The 21,765-nt window shown below is 43.9% G+C and overlaps 1 protein-coding gene across 2 annotated transcripts in view; it reads left to right on the top strand.

Annotated features, from left to right (window-relative positions):
* CREBBP (CREB binding protein) overlaps positions 1-21,765 on the top strand; it is a 148,619-nt gene that overhangs the window by 112,985 nt on the left and 13,869 nt on the right. Inside the window, exons 16-21 of one of the 2 annotated variants that reach the window (XM_004586702.4) lie at positions 1,607-1,796; positions 7,721-7,839; positions 8,612-8,851; positions 9,305-9,393; positions 15,170-15,250; positions 16,666-16,722. In XM_004586702.4, the coding sequence (XP_004586759.2) occupies positions 1,607-1,796; positions 7,721-7,839; positions 8,612-8,851; positions 9,305-9,393; positions 15,170-15,250; positions 16,666-16,722 (776 nt within the window). Of the gene's footprint in view, positions 1-1,606; positions 1,797-7,720; positions 7,840-8,611; positions 8,852-9,304; positions 9,394-15,139; positions 15,251-16,665; positions 16,723-21,765 lie in introns of both variants that reach the window. The other variant, XM_058680760.1, reaches the window with a different exon arrangement.

Below are 21,765 nucleotides of genomic sequence, written 5' to 3'. Positions count from 1 at the left end.
ATGTGATTTTTTTAAAGAATTATTTTAATTTGAAAGTCAGATTTACAGAGAGGAGATGCAAAAAAGATCTTCCATTGGCTGGTTCACTCCCCAAGTGGCCCTAATGGCTGGAGCTGAGCCAGTCAGAAGCCAGGAGCCAAGAGCTTATTCCAGGTCTCCCACATGGGTGCAGGGTCCCGAGGCTTTGGGCCGTCCTCAATTGCTTTTCCAGGGCACAAGTAGGGAAGCAGAAGGTAAGTGGAGCAGCCAGCATATGAACTGACACCAATATGGGATTCCAGTGCATGCAAGGTGTGGACTTTAGCCACTAGGGTACTACATTAGGCCCGGTAATGTATTTTTTAAAGTCTTACTTGTTTATTGAAAGTCAAAAGTTACGGAGAGAGATCTTTAATCCACTGTTTTACTCCCCAAATGGCTGCCATGACTAGAGCCAGACTGAAACAGGAGCTTCTTGCAGGTATCTCATGTAGGTTCAAGAGATTGCTCATTTTGGCCATCCTCCACTGCTTCACTGGGCATATTTACAGGGAGCAGTGGTAGAAATGGAGCAGCAAGGATCAGTGCTCGTGGGATGCTAGCCTTGCAGACGACAGCTTTACCCTCTGTATCACAGTGCTAGCCCCTGGTTTTTACAGGCGAAATGTAGGTTTATTTTGTTAAAGCAGAAATGAAGAGCACTGACTGAGCCAGCAGCCTTGTTCCTGACATTGTTCTGTCTCCTGCAGTTCTGCTGCATTGGTAAACTGAAAAAGGACTGTGTGTGTTCATTGGCTAGCTGACCTGTTTTCAGTCTGCATATATGTTTTATTTGACCTACACAATATTTTCAAAATCAAGAGATTATACAGAAAACCTTACATTTCTGGTTTTTCTGTTACCGTTGCTCTTTCCTCCCTGCACAATGGTGTTCAGACACAAAACCCACTCTGACTTTGAAGAGATAGTCTGCAGATAGCCATAGTCTCCACTGCGCCTTGTTCCATGTTCTCTGAGCAGGGGCTCCTGTTCCAGCCCCAGTGTTTAAGTCTAGTGTTTTTAAAAGCAATTTTGTATTAAAAATTTTGTTGCATATCAGGACTGTATTAAAGTGAATGAAGTCTAATACTTCATTCCTCCTGGGAAGGAAAAGGAATGACAACATAGCTGTGACCAGGGAGAGGGCTCAGAAAGTGCATCTAGCATTAAGAGCCTTCCCATAGGCCCAGAGCGGTAGCCTAGCAGCTAAAGTCATCGTCTTGCTCTTGCTGGGATCCCATATGGGCACTGGTTCTAATCCCAGAAGACCCACTTCCCACCCAGCTCCTTTCTTGTGGTCTCAGAAAGCAGTCAAGGACAGTCTAAAGCCTTGGGACCCTACACCCAGATGGGAGACCCAGAAGAAGCTCCTGGCTTTGGATTGGCTCAACTCCGGCCATTGCAGTCACTTGGGGAGTGAATCATCGGACGGAAGATCTTTCTCTGTCTCTCCTCCTCGCTGTATATCTGACTTTCCAATAAAAATAAATAAATCTTTAAAAAAAAAAAAAAGCCTTCCTGTAAGACTGAATGAGGATGAAGAAAAATGTTTGCTGTTCATGTCATCTGTAATTCTGCTTTTCTCAAGGTGATGGAGGAGGATTTACAAGGATCCTCCCAGGTTAAAGAAGAACCAGACACAGCAGAACAAAAATCAGAACCAATGGATGTAGATGAAAAGAAGCCTGAAGTCAAAGTAGAAGCTAAGGAGGAGGAAGAGAACAGCGCCAATGGAACAGCCTCCCAGTCAACATCACCTTCACAGCCACGCAAGAAAAGTAGGTTATTGGTTCTGTAAGCTGTGGACTGTACTACTGTGCTATTTGCCTGTCATGTTGTACTTGACAACTAGAGTAGACAAACCATCCTGTCTCCCTTTGCCTGCCATTCTTCCAGCTTCATTCGTTAGAAGTGGTGAAGTGGTATGAACTGTGCCCCAAGAAAACCCACAGCCTACGGTGTGAGTGAGCCAAGAGCTCCAGCTCTGAGTGGCTGCGCAGAATGCACAGCTGGCATCCCACCTGTTGAGACAATGGGGAGAGGAGTGGGACCAACTGGAGAGGTGGGAGCACCCTTGACAGCATTGACCATGGCAGTCATGTGTCTACTAGTGCCAGGAGGAGTCCCAGCCTCTGGAATGCAAGGTGGGATTGAGGCTGGGTGTGTGTGTGTGATGGAAAGTTGTGGTTGAAGCAGTTAGGGAGCTTTGAGTTTGACTGTATGTAGGATGAATCAGCTGTAGGAAGTCTTACTCCACTTGCGCTGCCCTCTGGGAAACTGACTCTTGGACCTGTGGAATGTGCAGTGGTCCCAGAAGGAAGGTTCAAGGCTGCTGGTGGCACTCTAAGGAAAAGTTAGAGAAGCATGCTTGGAGCTGCTGGAATACAGCTATTTCAGGCCTGTTCTTACTCAATCAGTTGGGTCCCCCAGAGGGTTTCAGTTTGTGTAGGTTATCTGTCACTGTTATTTCTACTAGAAGTGAAAGCTGGGATTATTTAGAAGTACTTCATGCATGTAAGATTGGAAAAACTGTTAGTGTTCCATGTAAATAACACATTCATGAAAAATAACTTCTAAAAGAGTGATGTTGCTTGACAGTTTTGTATCTCTTTGACCAAGAGTTAAGGGAACACAACTGGGTTCTGACATCTACCTCGGGGGCGAGGGGGGCTTATGTTGTGTTGTTGTCTTCCTTTATGGTAAATAGTTAGTAGAGGAAAGGGGTGGGTTTTTTTGTTTGGTTGGTTGATTGGTTGGTTGGTTGGTTTGCAATAGCACTTTCAGGTAATTGTGCCTATTCTGCTTTGCCACTTCAACAAGTAGGAGTTCCATTCTGTTCCTTTTCCTTTTGCATTTTCTTTCTCTTTTTTCCGCCTTTCCTCCCCTTCCCCTTTCCCTTCATGGGTCCTTTGGCCAGAGTTGAGCCAGGCCAAAGCTAAGAGCATGAAACTCTTAACTGTATCTCCAGATGGCAGGGGCCCGAGTGCTTGGTCCATCTTCTGCTGTTTTCTCAGGTGCATTTGCTGAGAGCTGGGTTTGCGGTGGAGCAGGTATCCTCACACCAGTGCTGTCATGTGGGATGCCATTATCACAGGTGGCAGGTTAACCCCCTGCGTCAAGGCGCTAGCTAGGAATGAGTTTCTTACAGGCTAGTTGCAGCATGGAACAGCCAATAGCACTGGATTGTTTGTGCTGTTTGTGACAAATACATTGCTCTGTCTTCGACTTGAAATGCGTCTTTTGTCCCTTGGTGACCTTTTTTTTTTTTTAAACATCCTTCTTATGTCATCTAGAAAATACTGGCTTGATAATCTATGTAGGTTTTCTGAATATTGGCACATTTCATTATGCAATATTTAAAACAAAAAGACCATGTTCATTAATATCACCATCAGTCTCTTCAGACAAATGTTGGAAATTTTGAGGTGTTCTCAGGCCCTTGTGGTAAATTCAACTTTTCCCAGACGCTTCATTGTTGTCATTGACAACAGATACTGTCAGTTGTCCTTGATGAAACTGGCCCATTGCGTTCATTGTTAAGAAAGTGTCTGCCACCAGAACCCAGGACACATGACTTGTCTCCCTTGTCATTTATTGTGTTCTCTGAAAAACATCAGCTTCTTTACCTTTCAGTTCTAGCACTTGGCACAAGTGCTGTATGCAAACTTTTGATTTTGTCTCATAGAATAAAAGACAACCAGAAGTTTGTACTGCCTCATAAAGTATATTCTCAGTGACTAGCATTTTTATTTTGGGGATGCAGAGCTGCATAGCGAATATGACTTTAGAGTAGAGTTTGGGTCTGTTACCTTTTATCCCTTTGGTTTCACACTTCTGTTTTGCTGATGTTACTAGTTTCAGTCATTGTTGTTTTTGCTCAATCCAGTACAAAAGACAAATGGCATCCCACAGTGTCATCATGAAAATGCTAGTTGTAATATAATTCACATTAGGGAAGTAACTGTCTTGGACCTGGGTAAGACAAATGGCAGTGTTGGAGCTCTTTGTAGTGACAGGGTTTTGTGTTAGGAGTCGTAACAAGTTCAAGGGAGCTGACTTAAAGGAGGGGGATGTGCTTTCTGTTTTGGGACAACCACCCATGACTCTTGATAACTTGAAATGGGATTAAGGTGACTATGGGACTAAGTTTATTTATTTTTTGTATTGTTGACTAGGTTTCAGTAGTTATAGAACCAGTGACCATGTTAGTACAGGAACCACTGAGGAGTCCAGGACCCTTTGAGAATGCAGCTGTGTTCTTCAGCGAACAGCACACTATTATGGTCACAGGAGCAGCAGAGGACATCATCAAATACAGCTGTGACTTCACAGCAGCCCACTAGTTCTATTATGTAATAAGTACTCAGAGATGGGATTTGAAAATACCATTTTGTTTCTTTCTTTGTTTGTTTTTAGGATTTATTTATTCCTATCGGAAAGGCAGATTTATGGGAAGAAGGAGGGACCTAGAGATCTTCTATCCACTGGTTTGCTCCCCATATGGCCACAAGGGCTGGAACCAGTTGTTTCTTCCCGGTTTCCCACATGGGTGCAGGTTCTGAGGCTTCGGGCCATCCTCCACTGCTTTCCCAGGGCACAAGGAGGGAGTTGGAGCAAAAGTGGAGTGGCCAGAACATGACCCAGTGCCTGTATGGGATCCTGGTGCTTGTAGATGGGAAGGATTAGCCAATTGAGCCATCACGCTAGGTCCCTGAAAATGCTTTTCTCAACCTAGAGTTTAAATGATTACTGAATGAATAAATCTCCCCAAGTGAGACCACCATTTGAGGCCGTGTCATGGAGGGTCAGTAGACATCATATATGGCAGGCCAAAAAGTCTGAGTTTGAGACTTTGTGTGTTTCATGATGTGTGTGTCACTGCCATGCAATTCTGTGTGTACTCCTGCAGCCACAGAGAAAGTGAATGAATGTGGCCGTCTGCCACTGAAGCTCTTCTTTTTGAAAACAAAAATTGGATTTTTGTGTGATTTTTGTGTGTCAAGACAAATTTTTTTCACTGTCATTAAAATCCATAAAATTCCCTGTCATAAAATCCATTCTTAGTTCTTGGACCACACAAAAGCAAGCAGCAGGCCCATTTTGGCTTGGTGGCCATAACTTGCCAATTCTTTATCTGAAAGAATGAAAAAGCAATTGATTTCAAGTAATTGTTTTCTTTTTTATTTTTTTAAAGATGTATTCATTTTATTACAGCCAGATATACAGAGAGGAGGAGAGACAGAGAGGAAAATCTTCTGTCCGATGATTCACTCCCCAAGTGAGCTGCAACGGCCGGTGCGCGCCGATCCGAAGCCGGGAACCAGGAACCTCTTCCGGGTCTCCCACGCGGGTGCAGGGTCCCAATGCATTGGGCCGTCCTCGACTGCTTTCCCAGGACACAAGCAGGGAGCCAGATGGGTAGTGGAGCTGCCGGGATTAGAACCGGCGCCCATATGGGATCCCGGGGCTTTCAAGGCAAGGACTTTAGCCGCTAGGCCACGCAGCCAGGCCCGAATAATTGTTTTCTTATAAAGATTATTCAAACAAAAACTCAGTGCTGCTTCAACTCTGTAAAGTAGATTGGAAAGGAGTCAGTGGTGGCAGATACGCATGCGTGAGTGTGTGTGTGTGTGTGTGTGTGTGCGCGCGCTTTCTCAGGGCTTATAGAGGCCGAGCATGGGTTTTTACCTGCACACTTGAACCCTGAGCAGTATCTGAGGGTACTGTACAGCCATGTGTTCCAGAGAGGGGATGACATCTGCTATGGGTGCTCAGGAACTCTGTCAGCCCTGGCTGATAAAAGTCTAAAGTCAAAATGTTGAATTGCATTTTTCCCCTCCCCCTTTCCTTTATAAAAAAAAAAAATAAAGATTTGTTTATTGGACAAGGAGAGTTAACAGAGAGAGAAAGAGAGATTTTCCATGTGCTGGTTCACTCCCCAAATGGCTGTGACAATGAGGGCTGTTTTGGGCCAAAATTGGGAGCCTTAAGCTTCTCCTGGGTCTCCCATATGGGTACAGGGATCCAAGCACTTGGGCTATCTTTTGTTGCTTTCCCAGGCAAATAGCTGGAAGTTGAGTAGCCGGGTCTCAAACCAGTGCCAGTATGGGAAACTGGTGCTGCAGCTGGCTATACCATAATGTTGGCTCAGCTCTCCTGTTAACTATAACTTTGACCTAGTAGAAATCAGGTTACATTGCACTACCCTCTCCTACACCCCCTACAGTGATGGACCAGTCTCAGTGTCCTGTGTAGGCTACTTCCTTAGTGGAACTTTAAACGTATATAGTATTTTATTTTTTATTAAAAATTTATTTATTTACTTGAAAGAGAGAAGGAGAGACAGGTCTCCATCCATTGGTTTATTATCCAAATGCATATAATGATTGACATAAGGTCAGACTGAAACCAGGAGCCTGGAGCTTCTTCCAGTTCTCACATGGTACCGGGGCCCAAGCACTCAGACCATGCTCCACTGCTTTCCCAGACCATTAGGAAGGGGCTGTATGGCAAGGGGAGTAGCTAGGACTTGATTCAGCATTCATATGGGATGCCTTCACTGCAAGCGACAGCTTTATTCACAACACCACAGCACCAACCCTCATAATCCGATTTTTAAATCAATTTACCAGCTGTCTGTTGTCTTTTCAAAGCATGAAAACATAAGAAAGTTTGCATCCCTTAAAACCTAACTCATCAGACCTCCTTTGACATTGCTTGGAGTTGGTTTTCCTGTATGAAATAGTGTAGAGTCAAGTGTTTTGTGACAGCCACTGCTGCCTCTTCTCCTGGTATGAACAGTTCAGCAGGCACGTGACCCACACTCATGTGATTTTGTGTGAACGTGAATGCGCATCTTGCGTGCTTGGCAACCATTGTTCCTTTGCCTACAGAAAGTTCAGCAGGAAACTAGATGGCTCTGGAGTTGGTCAGATGGATACTACTAAATGTAGGAATGAGCAGTGCAGTACTCTTAGTATTTAAATTTTTTTTCTAAGATTTTTTTTTATTGGAAAAGCAGATATACAGAGAGGAGGAGAGACAGAGAGGAAGATCTTCCGTCCGGTGATTCACTCCCCAAGTGACCACAACAGCCGGTGCTGAGCCAATCCGAAGCCAGGAGCCTCTTCTGGGTCTCCCATTTGGGTACAGGGCCCCAAAGCCTTGGGCCGTCCTCGACTGCTTTCCCAGACCACAGGCAGGGAGCTGGATGGGAAGCAGGGCCGCCAGGATTAGAACTGGTGCCCATATGGGATCCCGGCCCGTTCAAGGCAAGGACTTTGACTGCTACACTATCGCATCAGGCCCAATATTTAATTTCCATTGCTCTTTTTCTGTGGTTATTTGTTTAGAAGTTTTCAGTTGAAAGCCATTTGTCTAAGGTGGCCTGAATTTTAAATCAGCTATAGCCAGAAAAGGTTTATCAGAAAAATTTTGAAGATCCCTTCTAGTGAAGTGTCTATTTTTGATCAGTGACACCAGATTTTTTAATAGAAATCTTTTCACTGAAGAAGCTGACTTCTTGGTGTTGTATGTTACCTCATGATGTGCATGCAGGTTTTAGAATGCTGACTTGCTGTGTTCTTACAAACCCTGAATCTTGTCTGAGACTTGAGAGCTCCACAGGCTTCCATTGGGATGACCACAGAGGGTCTGTGCTCCTTCCACCATGGCATCTTTCTCTGGTGTTTTCTGCTTGCAGTTTTTAAACCTGAGGAGCTACGCCAGGCACTCATGCCAACTCTGGAAGCACTCTATCGACAGGACCCAGAGTCTTTACCATTTCGACAGCCTGTAGATCCTCAGCTTCTAGGAATTCCAGTAAGTTCTTGTGGCAAAAGCTTGCTGTCCTGTCTCTTCAAATCAGGTATAATTGTGCCCTTGCTGTGAAGATTTCTCTCCTATTGTAAAACACCATTGTTTGTCTGCAGTTATCAATTAAAATGTTTGGTTCATGGCTCCTGGAAGTCATGGACTAGAAAGCGATGCTCAGAGGTGGAGGAAGCATTTGTTTGGCCCTAATAAAAACAAATGGTCCCAGGGGAACTATTGAACAAATCACACTAAAAAACTGGTAAGCATCAACTCTGAAGTTGATTTTTGCGGGAAAGTCTTGTGAAAGCCACGGTGACCCAGTGAGCTGTGTGGAGCATGACTTACCCCGGTTGGCTGTTGGTGTTGGGCTTAGAGTTTCACTCTGCTCACAAGCTCCAGGTGTGAGTCTGCAGAGGATTAGTTGTATGATAAATCTGTTCCCCATTCATTGATAAGAATTATTATTACAAGCTTCACTCAAAATATTTTAAATGTTCCTTTTCATATTTTTTATTTAACTTTGCCTTTGAAGTGATTTGGTCACACTTTGAAAATATCACTTTCTAGTTCAGTGAGTAAAATCAGGGGAACCCAGAGGTGTTAAAACAAAAACAAAACCAAGTTTCTGTTTTTTCCACTTTTTGTTTCTTCTTGTTGGGAATGGAAGCTGTTTCAGTATTTTATTTATCCCTAGCTGTAATTTAAGATAAAACTGCCAGGTAAAACTGGCCTGTGAAATTTTGGGGACCCATTTACCTGAGACAGTTTTGTTTTTAAGGATTATTTTGACATTGTGAAGAATCCCATGGACCTTTCTACCATCAAGCGGAAGCTGGATACAGGACAGTACCAAGAACCTTGGCAGTACGTGGATGATGTCTGGCTGATGTTCAACAATGCCTGGCTCTATAATCGTAAGACGTCACGTGTCTACAAGTTTTGCAGTAAACTCGCAGAAGTCTTTGAGCAAGAAATTGACCCTGTCATGCAGTCCCTTGGATATTGCTGTGGACGCAAGGTACAGTTCTAAGTTTTTCTGAAAAATGAACTTTGTAAATCCAGGCAAAAGGGTATCCTGCTAAGGTGAGAGAAGTAACTTTCTGATCTCACTTGTGTGTTGGGATGTACACAGATGCCATTTGGTCTTCCGTAACACAGCTTTTTGCTTAAAGTGGCATCATGATCAGAGCTGTAGGTGTTTGCTTACCGGAAAGCCTTGTGGTAGTTATTTTTGGCTACCCTTCACCTACTTCATTGTAGAGCCAGTGCCATAGTAATTCTCTGTTACTTAATCCAAAAATATCTTTAAGTAGCTACTATAGTTGCCCCCAACCCCCCAAAAAGGAAAAAAAAAAAAAAACTATTCAACGTACTAACATAATTTTTAGCTAAATCTAGTTCTCTGCAATGGACTAGAACATAACAGGATAACTGGGATATGTTTTTAGTGTTTTCTTCTTTATTTTTGCAGTATGAATTTTCCCCTCAGACTTTGTGCTGCTACGGGAAGCAGCTGTGTACAATTCCCCGTGATGCTGCCTACTACAGTTATCAGAATAGGTAAGCATTCCCCCACTGCCTGTCTGGCAGAGCAGGCAGCTCTCAGGATAAGCTGTGATCATTTGTTTGCAGCCTGGAGGTCAAGTGCAACGTACCTCAGTTGCAGTGCTGCTTGGTTGCTTAGACGGGCACCTATAGGAATTTAGCCAGTGCCGCACTACTTTGTGGTAGATACAGTCATTCTAAGTTATCATCTGTTGGGATGGAAGGTGACTTACCTTCTTCTTGAGATATTCGTGGAGTTTGAAAATCGTATTTTTTATTTTTTTGCTTGCAAATACTTGCTTAGATGCTGCAACCTGGACAGCCAGATGGGAATACTTGTATTAGTGCTGCTTCTACTTTGCCTAAGACTTTTTGAAAGAGGTAACAAAGAAAATTGATGTTCCCGTCAGGGCTGATGAGGCCAAAGCCAGGAGCTTCACCCTTCTCTCATGTGGATTTTGAGCTCAAACACTTGAGTCACCTTTTGCTGCTTTTCCCATGCCAGTAGGAGAGAGCTGGATTGAAAAAGAGCAGCCAGGGATACGAACGTTCCCATATCAGAAGTTCAGCATCTCAAACAGTGGTTGTATGCACTATGCCACCTCAGCAGCTTCTGTCATCTGATTTTCTTTGGGCAGTGTGTTAAAAAATAAGCTGGTCTGTTATAAGTTGTCTATTTGGGGGTTTTATGAGTCTGCTTAAGAATTATTTGCCATCTCTTGAAAGTGAAGATGGCTGAAGAATATATGTGTCATGACTAGGGGGAGAGTGAAAATACATGTTGGTTCCCCACATCCACATGACTGACAAGTGGATTAATGGGATCCTTGTGTTAAGTGGCCGCATTGGCCCATAGCGACAGGGCTTCAGGCCCCCAGGTATGAGTTGTGAATCTTGATCAGAGTCAATGGCAGGCCTCGGCTTGGTGATTTGGCAGCTGGATCCTACTTGGGTCCACGGTGGAGCTTTATGCCACCTCTCAGGCTCCACAGTCAGTGTTTCCATCTGAAGGCTTCCCACTGTTTGAATGCTTCAAAGGTGATACAGCAGTTGGTTTTTCAGAGATGCATGCGCAGGCCTCAGAATTTGGAATGTTTATATAGGTTTTTGCCCAATTGGTTTCTAATTTGATTTTTTTAAAAAAGCATTCAAATCACTAAATCCATCAGAATCCTTAGTATTTTTTACAGATCAGTTTTTTAACTTTGAAAGGCAGAGTTACAGGAAGACAAATGGTCACCGCAATTGGGATTGTGCCAGGCTGACTCCTCAGGGTCTGGGGTAAAGGCCCAAGTGCTTGGTTCATCTGCTTTCCCAGGCTGTAAGTAGGCAGCTGGATCAGAAACAGAGCAGTTGGTGCCAGTATGGGATGCCCATGTTGCAGGTGGTGGTTTGACCCACTATTCCACAGTGCTAGGCCTAAAATCCTGTATTTTGAAAAATAAATATTGACAGAAAAATGTCTCCAAAAAAAATGGATTTCTTGGCTTTGCCTGACCTATTGATGTCAAGCATTGCTCAGCTGTTTGGTGTGCCAGTGTGAGGGCAAGGGAACCCAGAGGACCCTGGGATCTCAGTTATAGCCTGTGCAAGTCCTGTAAGATCAGGGTAACATTTGGACTTTGATTTCTGTCTGAATTTCCCCTTAGCAAAAGCAACATTTTAAGATGGAGTGCAAAATGATTCGATAGCCCTTTTGTAATGGGGTCTTTCTCGTTGTGTTGAGCTTATGCTCTTCCATAAGCAATTTTAGCCTCATAACCTTCAACACACACTGAAGTGTCAGGTTTAACCTTGTCCAGAATAGGTGTGGGAATGTCTTCCATGGCAGCCTAATGTTAGATCACCATGAAGTAATTGGTGGCAGTACTTTTTGAAAGCTACTATTGCCCAACAAAATAAAGTTAAGACTGGCTCGTCACAGTATCCTAGCAGATAAAGTCCTCACCTTGCATGCACCGGGATCCCATATAGGTGCCAGTTCATGTCGCAGCTGCTCCACTTTCCACCCAGCTCCCTACTTGTGGCCTGGGAAAGCAGTCAAGGACGGCTCAAAGCCTTGGGACCCTGCACCCACATGGGAGACCTGGAAGAGGTTCTTGGCTCTTGGCTTCAGATCGGGTCAGCTCTGGCCAATGCAGTCACTTGAGGAGTGAATCAATGGATGGAAGATCTTCTCTGTCTCTCCTCCTCTCTGTATATCTGACTTTCCAGTTAAAAAAACAAAAACAAAAAACAGTCTGACTGCACACTGAACACCCCCTTCCACCCTACCGTGTTGCCCAGTGTGGTTGTGTCTAGAAGGAAGAGCACATGGTTTGCCATTGTCTCTAACTGTTCAGGACTTTTTCATTGTTGCTGTCACTGGTTTTGGGCCCCGTAAGACCCTACCTTTGCTGATTTACGCAAAATTTTGTCATGTAAGTGCAGGGCAATTTGAAGTTAAGTAGGACTGAAAAGTTCAAGGTACTGCTCTCCTAGAGTGGTGCAGACTGTGAAATACTGAAATGTTCAGTTTGATTTCTGCGTAAAACTTCACTTTTAAAACTGAAGTAATGAGTCTTTCTGAAGAGTACAGTGATAACACTTCACAGTTTGGGCATAACCTCTTCCCAACTGTTCTTATGTGAGTGCTCTATAGTGCACTGCATCTGAGTTGATTAAAATGTGGGAATTCTAAGAAAGCAGTAGCCTAATTCTACAATTTACATTTTAACTTGGTTTTTGTTCTTGACTTTTACTGTGTATGAACACGTGTCATTCTTAGGGAAGCATTGTTGGGACCCTTGTAGTTCTGAACTGTTTGGGTACTTAGAACACTAGAAAATCTTAGACCTTTCGGACAAGTGAAACTAATATATAAATTAGTGTATATGGTTGCTTTTTCACTTGTTTTTATAATTTGAAAATTTGAAAGTAACTTGTTGGGAAACAGTTTGGCAACTTTTCCAGTTGGTGTCTATAGATAATGTAAGTCGTGTCTATAGATGATAACCAGCTATTTGCATGTGCTGATAGACTCCTGAAACAATCTGCATTTGAAAACTTATTCCGTAGATGAAGTTACTCTTACAGATGAACTCTACAGTAACATATGCTAGAATTTGAGAATTGTCATCATCAGATTATGTGAAGTATTTTTCCTTTGTAATTCCATATTCATCAAACAGCTTCCTTCACGAAAAGCAGGATGCCATCTAGGCTTTTACATTGGAAGAGTGAATTTCTGAACATTTATGTATTTCTGAGGAGAATGAAGTTTGGACTAGGTAATAAGGTAGGGGCAGACTGGCGTTAACTTGTCACCTATTGATGGCCAGTGCTGTCAGGCTAGGTGGTGACCCTTCCCACTCTGTGCTGTCTTCCTGCCTTGGAAGAGTGACAAAGTGAGATGCATGTCCCTGTGTCATTTTCCCCATTCCCACTCCCCCACCACCAACACAGGCCAGATTCTCTGGCTTTTTGGCAGTGCTTTGGGAGGCTGCAAGTCTACCCTCTGTCCCTCCCAGTTTCTGATCCCGACATTTTCAGGGATGAAAGCTGTAGCCTAGAGCTTTGACTTCTGTTCCGTGCTCACCCCTGCTTCCCCCGTCCCTCCTCCCACCCTCACAGGCTGCTGTTCAGCCAGCAGTTCTCTCTGTGTCAGCTTCCTCCCTTGAAAAGTTAGAAGTTGAAGGGTCTTGTATCCTGGATATTGCTGGACTTGGTGTCCTGCTTGAATGAGAGCAAAGAATTTGCCTGAGATTTTAAAACCATTTCACAATTATGGTAATTTCATTTCAAAATATGTTCAGCAGTCCTCTTCAGCTGGTCCGCATGTACACGTGCTTGATTGTATGATGAAGGGAGCACTCAATTCTGAGTTTTATTTTTGAGGGATCAGTTGATGTCAAGTCTGTGTCTTTCTTTTTTCCTTCTTTCTTTCTTTTTTTTTTTTTTAACCATTATATTGGTTGCCACTGAGTTGGTTTACAGTTTTTAAACCTTTTTTTCTTGCCAGTGGTAACCATAGCCTTTTATACATGGGGAATTTCTTTTTTTAAGTACATGATTTTAAGACTCCATAAAACATTAACAAGATAGTGAATGGCATACATGCATGTCAGTTTTTATCTTGACAGAATTTGTGAATTGACTTGGTTCTTAGTAAACTAGTCTCAGCAGGAAACTTCATTAATCCAGTCGTTATCCACAATGAATCTGTCATGTTCATCAACCTAATGTGAAAAACTAAAAACTGGATGATCTTGAGATGCCATGCGGGTTCTGAAGTGTTACACTTTAAATTTACTGTATGTGTTTCATTAGTGAAATGGAGCAGTCAGAATGCTCAGCGTGTTGAATTAAGAACAGGACTGGGACTCCTGGGGTGGCGGGGCCTCTCCTGGTGGTAATGAAGGCAGGCTGGCGAGTGGCGGCGGAGCAAGGAGGGAACCTGCAGCTGTTGCATCTCACTCTGCACGTGGCTCCGCGTGGCGCTCCAAGTCTCCTCACAGTGTCTTTAATACTAATCCTTCCTGGCATCTTGTAGACATAGTTTTGAGCACTAAAACCGCATTTCTCCTGCTGCCGTCGCTGCCTTTCATCCAGTCTTCTTGCGTGTGTGGTGCACCTCCATTCAGCCTGTTTATTTTGCAGTGTTGTATGCTCATCTGTTGTATGCAGCACTCACCTACATTTTTGTTGATTTCTCTTTCATGTCCTTTCCAAACATTTACTAGGTTTTACTTTGTTATTTGATTGCTTGAGCCTAGGCTCTGTTTCATACAATAAATTGGGGGGTGATGAATAATTTCTCAAATGCAGATTGTGCTATAAAGATTAACTCTAAATTTGCTTAACTTGGATTGTCACCAAGTCAGAACAGTCATTCACTTAGTATCTCCGATTGATGAATGATTGGTCCCACTATCAAGAATTTCAAATCACAGTAAGAGTTGAATTTTAAGTCCATGGATCTACATATATTGTATTGCCTGCCTATACAATATATATCACAATTTCCTCAATATTAAATTATAAATAAATGGCTGGAAAGTTTTTGACCCCAACTGCATATCTGTTAAATGTTTGTCTAGAATATGGATTTGGTTTCATTTGTATTGTATCAAAATTAACTGAGTGATTTACCTGACAAAAAATAACAGGGAAAAATTAAAAATCAGTTCTGGGTGCTCAACATTCTCATACATTTAAAGATCTGACTTAATACTGGAAATCTGAACTGCTGTCAAGCATAAATTTTTCATTTTAAAAAATTAAGATATTTCAGTTTAAATTGCTTTTTTTAAGGCCTTTTGTCAGAATGTTGTGTTCAAAGTAAAATTTTCCATTTCAAACCCTGGAGTTATATTTAATTTCTATGAGTAATGATGATAAAATTCAGATTCCTAAAATTAAGCTCCATGCAATTCGAATGTTAACACCTCCTTGAAAGCATTTGCATCTTGGAGCTGGCTCAAGCCTGTCGTTGTTAGTGATGATGGCCTGTGACGTGTGCGATGAGACCGAATGCTAATCAATGCTTTGCCTTGGCTTTCTGCTCTGTGTTGTCTTGGTGTTTGCGTCTTACCTTTATGTCTGTGCTATTTGTTCCCTTCCCTGTTCTCTAATCCTGCCCTTCCCCACCTGCCCCCTGTTCCTTTCATTGTCCTCACTGACCCATCAATCAACCAACAACGCCCCCCCTTCGTCGTGGTGCTCTGCCCTGCTCTGATTGGTGGCTTCGTTGCTTGGGTGGCTGTGTGTTATGATGGACCAGTTCACCCAAGTATGGCCTTCTTGCTGACAGGTATCATTTCTGTGAGAAGTGTTTCACAGAGATACAGGGCGAGAATGTGACCCTGGGGGACGACCCTTCACAACCCCAGACGTAAGTACCATCTTGTTGTTTTTCTTGGGGTGACTTAATTATTATTTGTTCTTGTCCATAATCGAAAAGGAAACACTACTGCTGCATTGATCTCTATGCAGTGTCATGCCCACATTTAGTTTGGATGTGTATGTAGTCCTTCTCTTCTTCCATTGAAGACCAGGATGCTGTGGCTTCCCATAGTCCAGTGGTCTCTCCTGACCTTGGTCTGTTGCTCCTTGTCAGATTTTTGGTTTTCTCTGGGGAGATCGAAAAGTGTTGGTTACCTATGAAAGCTAGGTAGCTGTGTTCCCAAAACTGAAAAGAGCAAGCAGTGAGTTTTACAGAGAGGTCCTCATTTCTGGTTTGTCTGTCTTCCGGGTAGACTTCCTTTAAGTTGCTGAGCTAAAGCAAGTTACTGAGATTCCACTGTTCTCCAAATTCATTTTTTGTCTGAAGGACAAGAGGATCTCCTTCCTAGGTGATGTTTTGACTGATGCTAGCAACTCCAACTTGTTCACCCACACCTAGCACAGTGCTTGTTTCCTGTGAGGGTAACTCCACAGGAAAGGATGGCCAGGATGTGGCAAGAGAAAGAAAAGCTGCACCTTGAATTGGATTGAGCACCTTCCTTACAAGCTTGAAGCACCTAAACCACCTGGGAACGCTCATGTTTCTTGGACCTGCTGGTTCCGCCCTTTGTGCTATGATCCCACCCCGCTGGCAGTCTGACCCCGGGGACTGACCTCTGCTGGCAGGCTGACTCAACCAGGAGAGCAGCTTCCAGCTGAATGGCTGCTCCTCTGCAGCCTAGGTGTCCCTCACTGAAGCCCGCATGTCAGAGATTCTGTGCTTCTAGCAGATTTTATTTCCCTTCTCATATCCTTGGTCTGATTCTGTGAATAGTCACTGGATTGTCCAGTTCTTTGAATTAAATGAAGATCACATATACACAGATCATCACAGAACCCGATGCCCAGGCCTCTCACAGTAGCAAAAGTCTTCCCACATAAATGCTGCTTTCCTAGGATTGTAAGAAGTGGTTATATCAATGCTCGTTCAGTTCACTAGCCATTCACCACATAGAGCAAACTATCAATTCACAGACTTCAGTCTCAACACAACTTTGCCGTTGTGTATTGGCTAGTCTTAAAAAATGTTGTAGTGTGGCCAGTAATAGATAGGAAGAAGTATTCTGAGAAAAGAGACGGACAAGATCTTGGAACATATGGGCATATAGTAGGCAGTACTTTTGTTAATGTAAATGTTATATTTATTTCATGTATTCATCCACTTGAGACTTCAGCTGACTATCATTCTTAACTGAAGCAATTGGTCACAAAATATTCCAGTAACCCTGGAATTATATTTTATATATTATGGCTTATATTGAACAATTAAATTTTAATTAATGAATATATTATCTTTTTTTAAAGGACAATTTCAAAGGATCAGTTTGAAAAGAAGAAAAATGATACCTTAGACCCTGAACCGTGAGTATATAGCTATTTTGTTTTGTTTTGTTTTGTTTTGTTTTTACTTTTAATTTTGATTTCAGATCCAGGTGTTATTCTCAGTATTGGATTGTGAGAAAGAACAGTTCAGAGTTACTGCTATGAACACTTTCTTGTGTTCAGTTACATCTTAGATACATAGTTTTCCTATGTCTCTTAACATGTACTCCTCCAATTACCAAATTTTAACAGTCATAGGATTAGATGCATGTTTTGGTTCTAGTAACTTTGGTTATTAGTTCATTGATAAGCTGCATGGTATGACATTTTTTAAAACCAAAGGTAGGAACATTTAGTGATAAAGTGCTGTTGCAAGGTTAGTTTCAGGAAGTAGTCTTTTAAATTGCTTTTGGAAAAGAAATTACACGAAGATGGGTCCAGCATGGTAGCCTAGTGGCTAAATCTTTGCCTTGCATTTGCTAGGATCCCATATAGGTGCCAGTTCATGTCGCAGCTGCTCCACTTCCACCCAGCTCCCTGCTTGTGGCCTGGGAAGGCAGTCGAGGACGGCCCAAAGCCTTGGGACCCTACACTCACATGGAACACCTGGAAGAAGTTCCTGGCTTTGGATCAGCTCCAGCTGTTGAGGCCACTTGAGGAGTGAACTAGTGGATGAAAGATGTTTCTCTCTCTTTAAATCCAACTTTCCAATAAAAAATAAATCTTAAAAGAAAATCTTAAAAGAAAAATAAGGGGCCTGGTGCTGTGGCCTAACAGCTAAAGTCCTTACCTTGAACGCTTCAGGATCCCATGTGGGTGCCGGTTCTAATCCCGGTGGCCCTGCTTCCCATCCGGCTTCCTGCTTGTGGCCTGGGACAGCAGTCAGGGACAGCCCAAGCCCTGGGGACCCTGCACCCGCGTGGGAGACCTGGAGGAGCTCCTGGCTCCTGTCTTCAGATTGGCTCAGCTCCAGTTGTAGCAGTCACTTGGGGAGTGAATCAACAGACGGAGAATCTTCCTCTCTGTCTCCCCTCGTCCTCTCTGTATATGACTTTGCAATAAAAATAAACAAAATCTTTTTAAAAAAAAAAAAAGAATACAGGATTTTAACAACTGGGATAATATCACAGGAAGAAAAGCAAAATTTTAAGAATAAAATAAAAAGTTTTTTTTTTTTTTTTTAAGATTTATGTATTTTATTACAAAGTCAGATATACAGAGAGGAAGATCTTCCATCCGATGGTTCACTCTCCAAGTGAGCCGCTACAGCTGGTGCGCGCCGATATGAAGCCATGCCGCCGGGCCCCTGATAATGGTTTTTGAAAGTATATTATATCAAAGACTCTGGCAAGAACATGCAAGTAAACTAAATTTCTTATTTTTCTTTAAAAAAAAAAAAAAACTTTGGGCCCGGCGGCATGGCCTAGCGGCTAAAGTCCTCGCCTTGAAAGCCCTGAGATCCCATATGGGCGCCGGTTCTAATCCCGGCAGCTCCACTTCCCATCCAGCTCCCTGCTTGTGGCCTGGGAAAGCAGTCGAGGATGGCCCAAAGCCTTGGGACCCTGAACCCGTGTGGGAGACCTGGAAGAGGTTCCTGGTTCCCGGCTTCGGATCGGCGCACCTGCCATTGTGGCTCACTTGGGGAGTGAAAAAAACATCGGATGGAAGATCTTCCTCTCTCTCTCTCCTCTCTGTATATCCAGCTTTCCAATAATAATAATAAAATCTTTAAAAAATAAAAACATTATCAGATATCATGAGTCTCTGAAATAGTCACAGAAATGCATATGAGGAAAGAACTATGCATGGATTTCAGAAATAATTTTGAATGAAAAGAAACACTTGTTTTGTGGAGAGAGACTTAATAATTTGAAAGATGGAGTGGCAGAGAAAGAGAGCAAGATCTTCCTTCTCCTGTTTGATTCACTCCCTAAATGTACTCAAAGCCAGAGCTGAGCCAGTCCTAAAAAAAAAGGAGCTACATTTGCCTCACCCCCATGGATGCAGGAGCCGAGTAGTGGGACCATCTCCTGGGGCCCTTCCACCTCTGTGTTAGCAGGGAGCTGAACAAAAATGGAGCTGTTGGATCTTGAACCGCTTCTCAAGTTTGGGGATACTGGTGTCACAGGTGGCAGCTTAGACCAGCTTTCCCACAGCAGCAGTCCCAACATAATGTTTTAACTCAATTGACACATAGATTTTTAAAATTGAAAGGCAGAGAGAGACCTTCCATTCTGTGGTTCACTCTCCAAATGGCCACAAAGCCAGAACTGGGCAGGATGAATGACAGAAGCCAGGAACTTTATCTGAGTCACCCACGTATGTGGCAGGAGCCCATGTACTTGGGTCATCTGCTGCTGTCTTCCTAGGCAGGTTAGAAGGGAGCTAGGTCTCTAACTGGCGCTCTGACATGGGGTGCTTGCATTGCAAAAGATGGCTTAACTTCACCACATTGCCATCCCCTATCCTAGAACTTGGGAAGTATCTTTGAACTTTACTAGCTACAGTGATAGAGTGCTTCGCTGTTGTGTACCTGGTAATCACCCATGTGGGCTAGCCTGCTGAGCGCAGCCAAAGCTGCGAAGCGTATCTTACCCTGACTTGGCCCTGAGCCTCCTGGCTTCAGGGAGCCACAAACTTCTATACTGGTGGACGACAGTGACTTCTACCTTTGGGGCAAACTACTTCTCTGTTTGGTTTTTTTTCTAAGATTTATGAATTTTTATTAGAAAGGCAGATTTACAGAGAGAGAGATCTTCCATGCAGTGGCTCACTCTCCAAGTGGCCCCAGCTGCCAGAGCCGAGCCAACATGAAGCCAGGACCTACCTCCCCAGGTCTCCCATATGGGTGCAGGGTCTCAAGACCATCCTCCACTGCTTTCCCAGGCCACAAACAGGGAACTGGATGGGAAGTGAAGCGACTAGGACACAAACTGGCACACACATCAGATCCCGGCACTTGCAAGGCAAGGACCTTAGCCACCAGGCTATCCCGCCAGGCCCAGAAACTACCTCTTGACTCCTGGCGGATTACTTGGTATACTACCTATACCTGGGTGTTATTGGGTTAGAATACTGAGGCAGTGGCCACACACATGAACACTTCCCACAAGCCCATCTGTGCCTATGACAACCAGTAGATTGTTTCTCCCAATTTTCCACTTGATTTTTCACTTATGTGCTCCCTTGGATGAGTTTTGAATTTCGTTAGTTTATATTCATTGGTCTATTTCAAATATATGACATTCACATAGTGGGTGCCAGGCAGTAGGAATCTGATTGAAAGAAAGAAGTCTGCTAGAGACAGCCACTCCCAGGCAGAGTGGCTACAACAGTTAGATTCAGCTTCTAGGATAACGTGATACCTGTGGAAGCAGGTTTTGGGGGAGGGGCGGAGCATTCTAGACACAAAGGAATAAAAGAACACGAGATGTTCAAGCCAGTCCCAGGTTGCCTGGCGTGGTCAGAAAGCAGGAGTCTGAGTGAAGTTCACCAGTTGCAGGGACACTTCTTGAGGAGTTGACTCTGATGGGTGGGCTTTGTCCCACGTGTGCAGGGAGGTACTGAGGAGGAGCCTTGGTTTCTGGTGTAGGAGGAGCCCTGAGATCTATAAGGTGAACTGACGACAAGAGGAGATGTAGACCTGTTGTAGGGAACTAGTCAGAAGACTAGCAGGCGAGGCAAGAGGCCCAAGCCCAGACTGAAGGAAGAAGGACATGGAGACAGCTGATTTAGTTAATAATTTTGTGGAGAAGAGGTTTCAGGTTTGAGGTGACGTCATGAGGTTTAGAATGGCATCTTTGTGACATGCCTTTTCCTCAGTGTGCAAGGGAAGAGTTATTTGGGTGCTTGGGAGATGATGGCAAAGGAGCTGAGAACATTCCTGCCTGCAAGGTCTGAGCAGAAAGGCTGAGGGTAGTTACTGAGACTTCAGAGGCAGAGCGCGGAGGAATGCAGTACTCATGGGGAAAGAAGTGTAGCCCTCAAGTACAAGAGGATGGAGCCAGCCGCAGGTTGGCCAGAGTGCCTGGATATCATGCCACTGCTGTGTTGGTCCGCACAGCCCTGGCAGAACAGGAATGCGAGCTGGCTTAGGGCACAGCTGTGACTAAAGGGCTTCCCCAGCAGTGGGCTGGGGGTGGGTAGAGGATGAGAGGCCCAGCAGGAGCTTAGTTCATGCTATTGAAGAGCCTGAGCTCAGGCAGCTCGGGGAGCCTTGGCATTTCTAGTTCCCTAAACCTTCCAAACTGTGTGGCTTGTGACAGCACCAAGGGAAAGAGCTGAAAACAGCCGAGGTTTTCACCTTTCAGCATCTTGACATTTAAGTCTCCGAGGTGAAGCAGTTGTTGGAGATGGTAGAGCCAGGGATGTTAGTTGTGGACTGTCACAGGCAGTGCAGGTCTGTCTACTTTTTGGCAGGCTTGACATTTGCCACCCTCCGTGATGACAACAGCATCAGGCCTGGTGTGGCAGCTGGGACCGACCACATTCCTTGTCCGTGTCCTAAGAAGTCTTAGACTTCAGAGCAAGCATTTATAACACCGAGAGACATTGTCCTCTACTTCCTAAGTCAGCTAAGACATGTGAAATTGCCTAGAGAAAGTATGTGTGGTCATTGTCAAGAAACAGTAACCTGTGAGTTTTACCTTAATTCACAGTGGAAGGAGGCTTCAGAAAGTTGACAGAACAGTGGGCAATACAGCAGATAGAATGCCATTGGGAGGCCCACATCTGTTTTGAGTCCTGGCTCTTCCACTTCCCATCTAACTTCCTGCAGTCCTGGGAGGCGGTAGGTGAAGACTCAAGGAGTTGGGTCCCTGCCATCTGTGTGCCAGTCCTGGATTGAGTTCTAGGTTCCTGCCTCGGGCCTGGCCTACCGCAGACTGTTGAGGGAGTGATAGAAAACCAGTAGATAGAAAAACCTCTGTCAGATTTTGCCTGAAGGCCTTTCACGTAAAGTGAAAAATTTTTGAAAGTTCATAGAAAATTCACATTATCACTGAGTTCCAATGCCCATGAAGTTTTTGAATCCTCTTTGTAGTTGTATTTTGTTTTTTTGTTTTGTTTTGTTTTGGAAAGTCA

Source organism: Ochotona princeps, chromosome 24, assembly GCF_030435755.1.
Source record: "Ochotona princeps isolate mOchPri1 chromosome 24, mOchPri1.hap1, whole genome shotgun sequence".
Taxonomy (NCBI): Eukaryota; Metazoa; Chordata; class Mammalia; order Lagomorpha; family Ochotonidae; genus Ochotona; species Ochotona princeps.
Note: the sequence above shows the minus strand (reverse complement) of the source record. Positions and strands in the feature narration are given on the sequence as shown.